At 50.0% G+C, this 14,298-nt stretch overlaps 1 protein-coding gene across 2 annotated transcripts in view; it reads left to right on the top strand.

Annotated features, from left to right (window-relative positions):
* Window positions 1-14,298, top strand: part of CACNA1S (calcium voltage-gated channel subunit alpha1 S) — a 77,078-nt gene that overhangs the window by 19,510 nt on the left and 43,270 nt on the right. For both annotated transcript variants that reach the window (XM_017499408.2, XM_017499409.2), the window contains exons 4-10: window positions 1,237-1,379; window positions 1,563-1,715; window positions 3,857-4,062; window positions 5,388-5,491; window positions 7,764-7,909; window positions 8,670-8,751; window positions 10,354-10,514. In XM_017499408.2, the coding sequence (XP_017354897.1) occupies window positions 1,237-1,379; window positions 1,563-1,715; window positions 3,857-4,062; window positions 5,388-5,491; window positions 7,764-7,909; window positions 8,670-8,751; window positions 10,354-10,514 (995 nt within the window). The remainder of the gene's footprint in view (window positions 1-1,236; window positions 1,380-1,562; window positions 1,716-3,856; window positions 4,063-5,387; window positions 5,492-7,763; window positions 7,910-8,669; window positions 8,752-10,353; window positions 10,515-14,298) is intronic.

The raw sequence follows: 14,298 nt of genomic DNA, 5'->3' as shown, positions 1-14,298 counted from the left end.
GGGCAGGGTTGGGTTCACACGGTCTCTCCTCTGTGCGTGCACATCCTTCGCGTGTCTTTGTGTGTCTAGAGTTCCTCTTCTTATAAGGAGACCAGGCAAATGGGATGAGGGTCCCACCCGATAACCACGTTTCATCTTAGAGCCTGTTCAAACAGTGTGTCTCCAAATACAACCGCCTTCTGAGGTGCTGGGGGTTAGGGCTTCCGCACATGAATTTGGAGGGAATGTAACTCTACCCATAGCATTACCATGAGTAACTACGTTGTATTGATAACAATAGCATTTATCAAGCACTTAATATGTGCTTACATGTACTATCTCATTTAATTCTCCCAGTAATCCTGTTTTTCCTCATTTTATGAATAAGGAAGCTAAAGAATGGAAAAGTCAAGCAACTTGTCCAAGGTCAGACAGGTAACTGGTGGCAGTGCTGGGATTCAAGCCCAAGGCAGTCTGGGCTCCAGAGGCTGCATGCTTAGCCAGCATGCTGTCCTTCGGTTCTGTAAGGATGGCGTTGGTTACCTGCTAAGCATCCAGTGCTGCTTTCGGCTCAGTGGAGAAAATAGAATTCTGTGAATCAGCCTCTGCCTTTTACAGACTGCCCTGGTTGGAAGCCGACACAAATGCATACAGAATAGTAGAATGCAGAAAGCAATACCTAACAGAGCATCATTGTTTCATACGCAATGTGTCCCTGGGAGTTCTTCCGTTAGGAGGATTTGGAGGTGAAGGAATTTGAGGTAGACTTCAAAGGATAATGGAAATTTGAGCATTCTAAGAGAGGAAGAGGAGGCCAGCAGGAAAGAAAATAAAGGGCATTATCAAAAAGTGCACGCGGGAGGAAAAGCGCAGAGGGAGAACTTGCTGTGGATTTTCTTCTCTGGGTCACCCCTGAGTGTGGTACAGGTAACCTCCAGCCCACGTGGGCGGTGCTCAGCCCCGGGGCCAGCGCTGTGGCACACGTGCCTCGACCCTGTTCGGCGCCCAAAGTAGACCTCACAAGTGGGGCACGGTACTCTTTTCACTGAGTAGGAACTTGATGTCAGAATCCTTTTAAATGAAATTCCCCGGATAAGCATGACCAGATCATTAGTTAGCAGTTGGTGAACCGTATTTGCTGTTGCTCCCCTAGGCCTTTCCACAGGTGCCCCAGCATGGACAGGACATGGCCCCAGACCACCGGGGCAGTGGCTTTTCCAACCCCTGGACCCCTTCTCTCCCTCTTCTCCACTCTAGGGTCTTCACTGTGATTCTGGAACAGGTTAACGTCATTCAGAGCAACACGGCCCCGATGAGCAGCAAAGGAGCTGGCTTGGATGTCAAGGCTCTCAGAGCCTTCCGAGTGCTCAGACCTCTCCGACTGGTGTCGGGGGTGCCCAGTGGGTGACAGTGTCCCTGCAGACCCCTTTCTCCTCTCCCTTCCTGTTCCCTTGTCCCCAGTTCTGGGTCCCCTTCCTACCTTGACATCCCAGAGGCTTCCCAAGATTTGTGGAAAAGGAGGGCAGTGAGACCAAGTGCGGTGGAGGTGACTCCTCTTTTCCCCTCCCTGCTCACCTCTGCAGGCCTGCAGGTGGTCCTGAACTCCATCTTCAAGGCCATGCTTCCCCTGTTCCACATTGCCCTGCTGGTCCTCTTTATGGTCATCATCTATGCCATCATAGGGCTGGAGCTCTTCAAGGGCAAGATGCACAAAACCTGCTACTTCACTGGCACAGGTGAGCTCCCAGGGAAAGTGGGGCTGTGGGAGAGGACCTAGGACAGCTCAGAAGGGGGAGCCACCCTACCTGGTGAGGGAGCCCAGGGGTCAGCCATTGCCAACCACGGCTGTTGACCTTGGGAATGGGTTTCTCCTGGATAAGGGGGACTTGGAGGAAGGACAGCTCTGCTGGATCAGTGAGCAAAGAAAGCAAGCAGGGGTCTGCGTCACGGCTTGCTCTGAAACACCCACATACAATGTGGTACCTTCCAGGCTCTCTGGGCCAGTGGTAGATGGAGACACGGGCATGGGATAAGTCTGAATTTCTATATGTACTTTCTCCTGTGCATAGTTTCAGCTTCAGTCTGAGCTGCCCCTCAGAGCAGGCACCCAGAATAGGGTCTGAGTGAGACCTCAGAAAAAACACCCAAGAGCCAAAGGGGATCATTTGTTGAGTTTCCAGAAATAACCTGCATTGAAGCCCAAATATACTTGAGCTGAACCAGCATTTCTCAGGCTTTTTGTCCTGAGGATGCCTTTTCACTCTTGTGAATTACTGAGGACCTCAGAGAGCTCTTGTTGATACAGGTCTGATCTGTCGATATTCAGGGAATGAGGAATGAAAACCAAGGAGCATGTCATGACATCAATTTATTAATTCAGTTTTAAAGAACAGCAAGAAACTCGTGACATGAGAACATAAATAGTATATTTCTAATAAAAAATGACTAGATTTTCCAAAACCAGTAATATTTGGTGAGAAGCATGATGACGCTATTTTATACTTTTTGTAAATCTCTCCAATGCCTTGCTTGATAGAGGCTGCTGGACTCTCACGTCAACTCCTGCGTGTGTGCGCTGCCACATCCCACCCGTGTAGCCTCTGGAAAATTGCAGCCTACATCGTTCAGAGACTGGGAGACAGATGGGCAACTCCCATCTTAACAGTATTGTGAAAATCATTTTGGTCAGGCCGACATCCTGAAAGAGTCTCAAGTCCCACTCTGAGACTGGCTGCTCTACCCTGCCAGCAGCTCCCCGGGACTTAGCCTCCTCCATGAGCCCGGGCATCGAGCTCACCAGAGTAACTCTCCTTGACCTCGAGCTTCTTAGGAGACTGGACTCATCTCCTCATGCCCACTGACAACAGAGAGACAGTCAACACCAGTCCCAAGCCCCATTCATGAGAGTAAACTCGGATCCAGCTTTCAGGGTTACATTCCTAGACCCTCCTAGTTCAGCCTCTTCCCACCACCACCACAATCTGCATCCTATAATAAGCATGATCAGGATGGATAGGAGGGGACATTCGATCACACCTTGAACCCGAATTTGGAGGTCTCACTCGTGTTCTCGTGAGATCTTGAGTAACGCTGAGCAGCAGTGCTCAAAGGCCCCTCTCAGACTGGGGCTTCCGACTTCATGGGATCAGGGCCCCCTCGGGACCATCAGTGTCCTCTCCTTTCCATCTTCAGAGCATTGAGCCTACACAGCAAATACGGGTGAGGCAGAGTGTTCCACTTCTGCTGAGCCAATCTAATCTCTGAACACAAAAGGAGACTGTAAAACATCCTAAGATAAACGCGGATGCAGGATGTCATCAGAAGTGCAGGATTTTCGAGACAAGAAAGCACCATCCAGGGGAACAAAGGGGAGTGCAGGCTCGGGCCTGGTGGGAACTTCCTGAGTGCAGACCCCTGCCCCATCAGCTGGGTGTCTTGTACAGCCCAGCCCAGGACTGCGGGAGCTTCTCCAATTTCACCTCCCAGACAGAACTCTCAAGTCAGAACATGTGAGCCCTCCACCTCCAGCCCCACTCCAGCCAGGCAGCTGCCTCCTTTTTTAAAGTTCTATGGGAACAAACGACACTCAGATTACTCCTTTTCCATGGGTTGCACTGCATAGGACAATTAATCCTAGAAGCAGACCCTGCCATGAGGCCTGGGGTCCCAAGACATAATTCCCACTACCTGTAGGCATCCACAACCCCAGGCGTTCCTCTTCACTGTCACCATCTGCTCCGTGAGCAGCGTCTTTCACACGTGCAGCAGAGTGTCTTTAGACTACGATCAATTCTCTCAGACTGCTCCTGACACCTTTCCTACTGTCACTGCCCACCTACTACTGTTGTCTGATGCTCGCTCTGCCTTCTGCCTCCAGATATCATGGCCACGGTGGAGAATGAGGAGCCATCACCCTGCGCCAGGACGGGCTCAGGGCGCCGGTGCACCATCAACGGCAGTGAGTGCCGAGGTGGCTGGCCAGGGCCCAACCACGGCATCACCCACTTTGACAACTTCGGCTTCTCCATGCTCACCGTGTACCAGTGCATCACCATGGAGGGATGGACTGACGTCCTTTACTGGGTGGGTCTGGGCTTGCGCCTGCTGGAAACGTCTCCCTTCATCCACAGGCTTGCAAGGGAGTGGGGAGGGAGAGCTTGCCAGTCCACACAGGAGGCCAGTCTCTGACTTGAGTGACCACAGCTCCCTCTTGCTCCTCCCTGGGGAATCTATACAGGATGTGAGGCCCCTTCTTGTTCCCAGGTATGTCCCCCAGCATCCTATGGGGAACTCCTCATGAGACGGTATGTCTGTGCAGGATCCAAAGGGCAGGTGAAGAATGGAAACCAGGAAAAACCTGGCTGTGAGTGACTCCGTTCTGACAGCTTTGAATTTCAGACCTTTTGAGGAATGAAGGGCCTTTTGAGTTTTTTTCTCTGCCTCTGCAAGACTCCTTTCCCATATAAGTATTATTAGATACTAATTGCCTCCACCATAAAATAAGGATAATGATACTGTCTATATCAGAATTCGTGGGAGGATTAACTGAGTTACAACAGTGCCTGGCACGCAGTCAACACTGTATGAGTTTCTTTGTTGGAGGATAGTATTTATTTGGTGTTTGTTAAGAGATTTCTTATTTCATCCTTCAATGATGGAAGACATTGCTCTCATTTTACAGATAAGGAAACTGAGGCTCAGAGAGATTAAAGTAAGTTGCCCACAGTTAAGAACTTACTGAGCAACAGAGCCAAGAATCAAACTCTGATCCCCCTGGCTCCAATCTGGAATTAACGACAATACAGTGCTGCCTATGAGAGGAAAATTGTAAAAGTGTCAAATGCTTTACAAGTATAAAGGATTAGTATAAATATTTATTGTAAGTGCGTATTGGGGAGCTAATTATTTAAAATGTCAAAGGACTGTCACATGTATGATTTCACCTCTGTTTCAAGCCTGTGAGGAGAGAGAGCCCATGTCATTCTCGTCGTTTGACAGATGGGAATAATGCTCAGAGATGTTAGGTGACTTGTCCAGGGTCACGGAGGTTGTTCATTTGAAAAAATCTTGGCTTTAAATAAATCAACTGGAGGTAGAGTCCATGAAAGAGGTCAAGTGAGGGAGGCAGGTGCGAGACACTCTCGGTCGGAGGGACAATGGGTCAGTCTTGGCCCGGCCAGGTGGGCAGTCAGCAAGGTCTCCCTGGGGAGATGCTTCCAGACCAGATCCTAGTCCTCAGGCTGGAAAAGTCCTTCCTCACTAGTCCTCAGGCTGGGAAAAAAAGTCCCATCACTGTCCCCGGATGGCTCTCTCTTTGTCCCCCAGGGTTGGGTGGAGTCTTCATGAGCAGACTTGGGAAAGGAGAGCCAAGCCCTCAACTCAGAAGATCACACCCCTGCCCCCACCAGGTCAATGATGCCATCGGCAATGAGTGGCCCTGGATCTATTTTGTCACCCTCATTCTGCTGGGATCCTTCTTCATCCTCAACCTGGTGCTGGGTGTCCTGAGCGGGTAAGAAAGTTCAAAGGCAGCTGGTGAGCGGGAGGAAGAGGAGGAGGAAGGAGAAGGAAACGAGGGAGAAGAAACAGGAGGGGCGGGGGGAAGAGGAGGAGGAAGGAGAAGGAAACGAGGGAGAAGAAACAGGAGGGGCGGGGGAAGAGGAGGAGGAGAGAAAGGAATGGAGCAGGGCAGGGGGCTGTGGGTCAGGTCCTTGACTCAACCCTGGGTTCCCTGTAACCTCAGCTAGGGCAAGAGTGCTTCCTTCCTGGTGAACAGGAAAGAGAGGAGATGCAGGCAGGAGCCCTTCCATTTTTAGTTTGCCTTTCTCCTCCTCCTCCTCAGGTCCTCCCCGATTCTTGCCCTTCCTGTCCTTCTGCTTTGACACTCCTTGGTGAAGCCCCTGAGGCTCCAGCCTCCTGGCCCCAGGGGCGCCCAAGCGGCATCTCAGCACCAAGAGGCAGTGGAGCTTTTGGTTAAGCACACGGACTCCGGAGCTAGAATGCCCACCTTTAAATCCCTGCACTGGCGGCTGTGTGACCTTTACCTAATTACCTAGCTTCTCCATGCCTTAATTTCCGTGTCTGCCAAATAAGAATTATTTCAGTGTCTATCTCATAGGGCTCTTGTGAGGATTAAATAAGTTAATACATATAAAGTACTTAGAACAGAGTCCAGCACAAAATAAGCACTAAATAATAATGGTCATGATTCATGAGAGCTGTTCTCTTTGAGACAGTCCTGCTGTGCTCCACCCACCCCAGCATAGAGGAGAGGCTAGAAGTTGCCATCAGCCTTCTTCCCCCTTGATGTTACTCCATTCCAGAAGCTTCCCTCCAGGCAGTCTGTAGATAGAATTCAGGGGTCTGTGAACTTGGATAGGAAACATGTATCTTTGATTTTCACAACTGTAACTGAAATGTAGTGTTTCCTTCAGTAATAAACATAGGCAACAAACCACCGTGCTATTAGCAGGGCCTGTGACTTGTCCTCTTAGAAATCGTGTCACCTTACATCGTGAATAGCATTTACATGAATCACTCCGTACTTTGAAATTATGATCATCAGACCTGCAGCTGGATCTTGCTAGTTAATGAGTTAGTGAAAAAGCACATGTCCTACTCCATCCCAATTTTTTTGCATTTTAATAGTGACATTTTAACATACAGTCACCTGCTGCATGATGACAATTCAGTCAATGAATGACAGGCTGCAGATACAACAGTGGGGCGCTAAGATTGCACTGCATTTTTACTGTACCTTTCCATGTTAGCTGCGTTTACATCCACAGATACTTACAGTTGCCTGTAGTATGCAGCACAGCAGGCAGTATGCAGGCAGTATGCAGGTGTCCAGCTTTGTAGCGTAGGAGCCATAGGCTATGCCACACAGCCCAGATGTGTAGTGGGCTCTCCCATCTGGGTGTGTGTAAGTACGCTCTTGATGTCTACACAGAGAAGAAGCTGCCTAGCAATGCCCTTCTCAGAACATAGACCAGTCATTAAGTGAAGCCTGGCTGTAATTGGTGTCTTTGTTGCACTGTGGTTTTATTTTATGCATTTCACATTATTCTAAGAAGTGATCCATAGGCTTCACTGGACTTTCAGAGAGTGCGTGGCACAAACTGGTCACGAGCACCTGCCGGGACCCTGCGTGGCCCGGGCGACTCCACCTGTCCTGTGGGCCGACCCCTCCTGGCCGCTGGGCGCAGCTCCTCAGAGATCAGGCCCACACTACCGTCCTCCCCTGTCCCACCGGGTCCTGCCTGGTGGCTCAGGGCTGCCCTCTGCTGGCCTGAAGGTACCTCGGAGAGCCTTGGGACCTTTTTCCCAGTCCTGCCACTTTGCTTCTTGGAGTCCCAGGGGAATTTTCTCCAGGCCTTTGGTCTGTACAAAACTAAATTTCTAAGGTAGCTTGAAAGGTTGGTGTGGCCAACTGGGGGCTCTGTGGGTGATTCAGTTAGGCAATGGACTGCCTTGTCATGAACCTCTAATGTCCAAAAGGAACCCCAAAACAAGGCAGGAGACACTGAGATGGATGAGAAGGAGGAAACGGGGAAGGGGCAGGGAGTGCTCCAGGGTGTTCCTGGAGAGTGGGGAGAGGTGAGCGGGCAGAGAGACGGGCTGCCCCTCAGCCACCTTGAGGGGCACCTGGACTCCCGGCAACACCCCAGGGCCAGAAAAAGCAGCACTCCAGCCACAGAATGTGTCTACACCCAGGAAGCCCAGTCTTCCCCCAGCCCTGTTTTTTCTTCTCCTCCCCTCCTGGCATCTCCATCCCATTTCAGGGAATTCACCAAGGAGCGGGAGAAGGCCAAGTCCAGGGGAACCTTCCAGAAGCTCCGGGAGAAGCAACAGCTGGATGAGGACCTACGGGGCTACATGAGCTGGATTACACAGGGCGAAGTCATGGACGTTGAGGACTTCAGAGAAGGTTTGGGCCCAAAGGCGTGGTCAGTACTCACCCCACCCTCTCACTCCCACCTCTAAGCTGCACCTTGCCTGCGGGCTCCATGGAGAACACCACCTCATTTAACCCCAGCAGGCCTGAGAGACCCAGTGAACAAGTCCAACATTAGCCCTTTAGGGTGAGTGACTTACCTAAAGCAAAATGGCTCAAAATGATAAGATCCAGGTGTGACCAGAACTCTTCCCAAAGGTGCAGGCTGCCCTCCTCATGGCTCTGAGGCTGCAGATAAAGTGGGCTTTTCGGCCGAGCGCAGTGGCTCACACCTGTAAGCCACTGCGCTTGGCCAAAGAGCAGATCACGAGGTCAGGAGTTCGAGACCAGCCTGACCAACATGGTGAAACCCCGTCTCTACTAAAGATACAAAAATCAACTGGACTTTGTGGCATCTCCCTGTAAGCCCAACTACTCATGAGGCTGAGACAGGAGAATGGCTTGAACCCGGGAGGTGGAGGTTGCAGTGAGCCAAGATTGCGCCACTGCATTCCAGCCTGGGCGATGGAGCGAGACTCCACCTCAAAAAAAAAGAAAAAAAAAAAAAAAAAAGTGGGCTCTTTAGCGCTTGGGAATCTCAGTCTCTGGAAAGCACAAAGAAATCCAGGCCTACCGAGGACCCATTGTCACAGATGTCTCTGGTCAATGGGCCCTTGTCTTGGTTGCCCAGCCCAGGTGTGTCCAGTGCAGAGGGGCCCCAAAGGCTGGCTGACTCTTTCTCTCCTGTCTCCAGGAAAGCTGTCTTTGGATGAAGGTGGCTCTGATACGGAGAGCCTGTATGAAATTGCTGGCTTGAACAAAGTCATCCAGTTCATGTGAGTATCTGCCCACCGCCTCAGGAAACCCCCAGCCCCCAGCTCCCTGAGCTACTTCCCCTCAGTGGCTTCAGAGTCACTTGTCTAATCCTTTAGAAAGGCAGCCTTTTTAAGAAAACAGGGCCAGTTTCTGCTCTGAGGGACCTCCGCAGGGGCCAGATCCTCAGGGAACGTGCGATCAGAGGGGTCCTGAGCAGATGACCTATTTACATAGCACATAAGAAGGACACTGGGAGCCTCCAGGGCAGTGAGCATGCTTGGGGCTGCACTCTGATCTGGGCGAAGCTGGGTGAGGTCATTCATGCTGGAAACCTCTTCGAGGGAAGAGGGAGGGTGCATGGCAGAGGCTGCACGAACCAGGAGCCCCTCAGGAAGGAGGCTGGAGACAAGAGCACACGCCACGCTCTCTCGCCTTTGTCTTAAGAGGAGGGTTGGTTTCCTTGGTTGGCTGTTTCCTGTTATAAATTCACACTTAATTATAATTTTAAAGATCAAACAATAGAGATATTCATCAAAGAAAAGATGAAGGTCCCCAGTGCCCTTCAAAGAGGTAACCATGGTAACAGATGTGTATGCCTCGAAGACCTTTTCTCTGCTCTCATCTCTCTTTGCATGCGCACACACGCGCACACGTACACGTGCCAAGATTTTTTTGTTTTTGTTTTGATTTTTTTACATAATGGGGTTGTTTATGTTAACTGCTGTCACTGCAGGGACTAGAACAGTGCTTAGCACATAGGAGGTGTTGCCAAATGTTTGTCAAATAAATGAATACAAGATACTCTAAAGGATAATCCATTAAAGGATTATCTAGTGACTTACATTTTTTTAACTTAAAATTGTCTATTGAGGGCAATTTTCACAACAGAGTCACTTTCTTTTTGTGTATCTTTGGAAATAAAATATTCCACAGGATGAATATATCGCGACACAGTTCACCCTTCCCCTCTTTGGCGATGCAAACAGTCCTGCAGGGAACAGCTGCGCATGAGTATGACCATTTCTGCCGAGGGAACTCTAGAAATAGAACTGCTGGGTCACAGGGTATAGCTACTCCCAGCTCCTCAGGAGTCTGAGATGGGAGGATCACTTGAGCACAAGAGTTCAAGTCCAGTCTAGGCAACCTAGCAAGACCTGTCTAAATAAATAAATAATAAAACAATAAATAAAGCATATAGATTTTAAATTTTGGTAAGTGCTGCCAGTTCTTCCCAAAAAGATTGTACTATCAAAGCTCATTTCCCCACACCCCCCCACCAGATATTAATTTGTTAAAGAGTGGTCTTTGATAATGGGTGAAATGTGGTGTCCCAGAGTTGCTTTAATTAAAATTGAACCACACAGAGCGCCTGCTCCTTGCCGGGCACTTGGGGTAAGCATTTTGCATGCATCCTCTCATTCCATTGCCTGGAAGGTTTGCCCTGCTGTTGCTCTTCCATGAGAGCTGGAGGACTTTACTCAGTCTGGCTCTCCAGCCCATGCCCTGAGCTCCTTTCTTGTGGCTGGAGGAAGAGGGTGGTCGGGCACATGTGGCTGGGGTGTGTCTGAAGGCAGCTTGGAAAGGTGGGGTGTGGAGCAGCCGTCCTCTGTCCCCTCCCTCAGCCGGCACTGGAGGCAGTGGAACCGCATCTTTCGCTGGAAGTGCCACGACATTGTGAAGTCCAAGGTCTTCTACTGGCTGGTGATTCTCATCGTTGCCCTCAACACCCTGTCTATCGCCTCAGAGCACCACAACCAGCCTCTCTGGCTGACCCACTTGCAAGGTAAGGCGGAACGGACTGGAGCCCGGAGGAGGGCAGATGTGGTGTGGCTGAATGCCAAAATCAGCCAGTGGCACCACAGGTTTTACAGAAGAGGTCGATTAGATAGCAACATCATTTTCTAAAAACTATGGGCCATGAGTGCTGGATTATATGACCTAATCTGCTCCTTTCACAAGGGAAAAACAGAGACCTCAAGTGGCAGAGCCGCACTCCCAACTTTCTTCTTCCTGGCCTTGTTACTCACCGAGGGCAGTAAAAGCAATAGGTTGGGACAGGTGCTTGCCCAGGTGTCCAGGCAGATTATTCCAACCACAGATCACTGGGCATAAAATTGCTAGCGATTTAGAACTCTAAGCGCCGAAGTTCACATTCTGCTACAAAAACAGCAATCTTTCACCAGCTACTTACTGAGTGCATCCTATATGTAAGGCACAGGAAAACAGCTCAGGATACAGAGAACACTAATACACTGCTCCTGGCTTCAAGGAGCTTACTTGGCCAGAGGAGAGACCGATGTTAATAAATAATTCCAAGTCAATACAAGGAGGGCAATGACAGAGGTAAATACAAGGTAGCAGCAAGAGGAGAATCACAGAAGAGATGCTGGCGCTCTGTGGATCTTAAGGGACAGGTAGACAAGCCCCAGGCGGTCACAGGGAGGAGAGGATCCTGCAGAAGGAACAGTGTTTGCAAAGACGTGAAGATGTGACACAGCTTAGTGAATTCAGGAAGCCGCAGAACTTTATATGTGTCTAAGAGAGCAATAGGGATCCTAAGCCTAGATAGTAAGAGATGTGTTTGCTCGCGGGGGCCTTGTGTCAGGCCATTCTTGCATTGCTGGAAGAAACTACCGGAGACTAGGTAATTTATAAAGAAAAGAGGTTTGGTTGGCTCACAGCTCTGCAGACTTCACAGCAAACAGGGGCTGGCACCTGCTCGGCTTCCGAGGAGGCCTCGGGAAGCCTGCAATCATGGTGGAAGGCAAAGGGAGGGCAGCACGTCACATGTGAAAGCAGGGGCAGGAGAAAGAGTGGAGGGGAGATGCCACACGCTTTTAGATGACAGGTTTTGTGGTGAACTCAGAGTGAGCTCACTTACCACCAAAGAAACGGCCCAAGCCATTCATGAGGAATCCCTCCCCATAATCCAAACACGCCCCCGACCCACCACCAGGCCCCAGCTCCAGCACTGGGGATTACATTTCAACATGAGATCTGGGCAGGGATATCTATCCAAACGCTATCAGGCCTTCTATGTTAATAAAATGTTGGACTTTACACTTGAGGCCATGGAAAGCCCATGAGAAGTTAAAAGCAGGAAATGATGTGATCAGACTTGAGTCTTGGAAGGCTCAGTCTTGGTGGCAGGTGAATGAGTCGGCCTTGTTGGTGTGGTAGATATTCCCCTGGGCGTGGAGCTCTGGACCAGGAGAGGGGTGGGGTCTGAGAAAAGAGGGCCGGTTCCAACAACACCATGGACGCACTAAGTGCCCTCCGCACCACAAACACGCGACGATGCTGCATGAGGCATGATAACGGTGTTCCATGGAATGAAAAGGAAGTCTCTGGGTGACAGAAACAAAGAAGTGAGCCAAAGCCGGAGCAGCGAGCTTGTGAGCTGGCTTCCAAGGACATTTTAGACCTAGGCCTAAACCCTAATGGGCAGCAGCTGGGTTCCTAAGGCCCGTGCAGGGCTGGCGACAGGGTCCTGGGCCTACCTGAGGTAGGAACCAGAAGTGGCACAGCTGCATAGAGCCAGGGCCCTGGAGAGGCTGCCCCCATGGAAAGGAAGCAAAAAGTTCACTGGGCCAGGGAGCGAGCTCAGAAGTTTATTCCCGCTAGAGGCCCAAGGAGAAATGAAACATGTCTCGAGTGAAAAATCAAAATCCTATCAGTGCCTTGTATGGGTATGGGGGCCGATATGCCCTACCTTTCATGGTCCAAGGAGCCTAAGCTAAGATAGCAACCTAAAAATCAACTTGCAAACAAGTAAAATCCCTGGGGTACCCAACAGAAGCAAACATAAGCCGTTCTTTAAGGATGCTTCTTAATCTAAGGCATGTAGAATTCCTGCAGGGAAGAGTGTTTCCTGAAGATGAGCTCACAATTTAAAACAAAACAAAAAAACCCCTGAAAACCAAAGAAGGAACAGAACCATCCTGAGAAAGAGTCATCAGGTACAACCAATGGAAGCTGGCAGCTCCGGAAACCTGAGATGATGCAACAGTACCAAGGAGACTGTTTAAAATGATGAAAGAGGTAAAGGAAGGAAAATAAATAGAAAACAAGATTGTCTTTTTCTATGGGAATGAAACAGGAAACAGAGCTAGTTCTAAGTTACTAGCTACAGATCAGATAAATTCACTCAGTCATTCATTTCAACCAGTCTTCTTGAGAGCACCTTGAATGTGCCAATCATTGTCAAAGCACTGTCAATGACCAAATGTGGAGATGATGTGAACACTGCCCACCAAGAGGGGTCGGGGTGACTTCGAGGTTTGTAGCCTATGCAGATAAATGGGTAGTAGCGCCACCTACTGAGAAAATAGTTAATGACCGAGTATTTTGGGTAGCGGGGGAGGATGGGCAGTGTCCATGAGCTTCGTCTTGGCCATGGTGAGTTTGATGTGCCTTTGAGACATCCCAATGGATATGTCAAGGAAGCAGATGGAAAAATAGATCTGGAACTCAGCAGAGTGGTCTCTGTTGAAAAATTAAATCTGAGAGGCATTGGTGGGCATGGTCTGAAGCTGTGGTCTTAGATAACACCGGATCCCCAAGGCAGAGTGTATACTCAAGGGTATCACTCAAATCAAGCATTCAATGACTTGCTGTTTTATCCTGCTGAACCCTCAGCTGGAATTGCCCCAAAAGTAGTGGTAGGGGAATTCTCACAAAGGACTACCCCAAACAGCCCTGAGATAGGATGAGTTGTGATTCCAAAGAAAGAAGCACTAAACAGCAGGATGGTCAGTCCAAAGCTGTTATTGGGGAAACTCACGACAGAATGCTGCAGCAATCCTTGCAATGGACAGCAAGAGAAAAGGGGTGTTCTCCCTTGACTTATCCACAGCCATAGGGTCAGGGCATGGACTTTATATAAAGGTTTAAGGAATCTGGCTCAGAGCTGTGGCCAGCTCTTGTCAATGTTTGGGGCAACACTTATCGGCTTTATCAGCGCCTAGGAATGTTCAAAGCCCCAGGTTGAGGTCAAGCCTGCTGAGAAAAACCTGCAGCTGCAGGGCACAGAGTGGTCACGGCACTCTGATTTTCAGTCGGGACACAGAAACAAAGTGGCAGGGTAAGGGTGGGGGGAACTGGAAGACCCTATTCTTGCTGATATAAAGAATGCACCTGTAGAGGAGGCTTAGGAAAATACAGAGAAGTAGAGGAAACCCAGAAGGATGTGACACCGCAGAAGCCAAGGACAGAATGCTTGAAAAAGCAAGATGATGGGCCGCAGTGCCCAGTGCTGCTGGGAGGTCAGGAGCAGGGGGTTAGGTCAGCATTAGGTGTGGCAGATTGATGCCCCTGGAGAGAGTTGTGTTGGTGAAGTAGTGAGGGCGCGTCCAGGTAGGAATGAGGTGAAGAGCAAATGGGGCAGGGCAAGGGGTGAAGTGGAGAGAGCAATATAGACAACTGTTTTGGGAACTTGTCGGTCACGGGGAGGAGAGAGCGAGGACAGGAGATAGAGGAAAAATGGGAGAGACTTGGGCTTTTAAGAATGGCAAAGGGGCCAGCCGCGGTGGCTCACGCCTGTAATCCCAGCACTTTGGGAGGCCAAG

Source organism: Cebus imitator, unplaced genomic scaffold (assembly GCF_001604975.1).
Source record: "Cebus imitator isolate Cc_AM_T3 unplaced genomic scaffold, Cebus_imitator-1.0 Scaffold257, whole genome shotgun sequence".
Lineage (NCBI taxonomy): Eukaryota > Metazoa > Chordata > Mammalia > Primates > Cebidae > Cebus > Cebus imitator.
The sequence above is the reverse complement of the archived record's forward strand: the minus strand, read 5'-3'. Positions and strand labels throughout refer to the sequence as shown.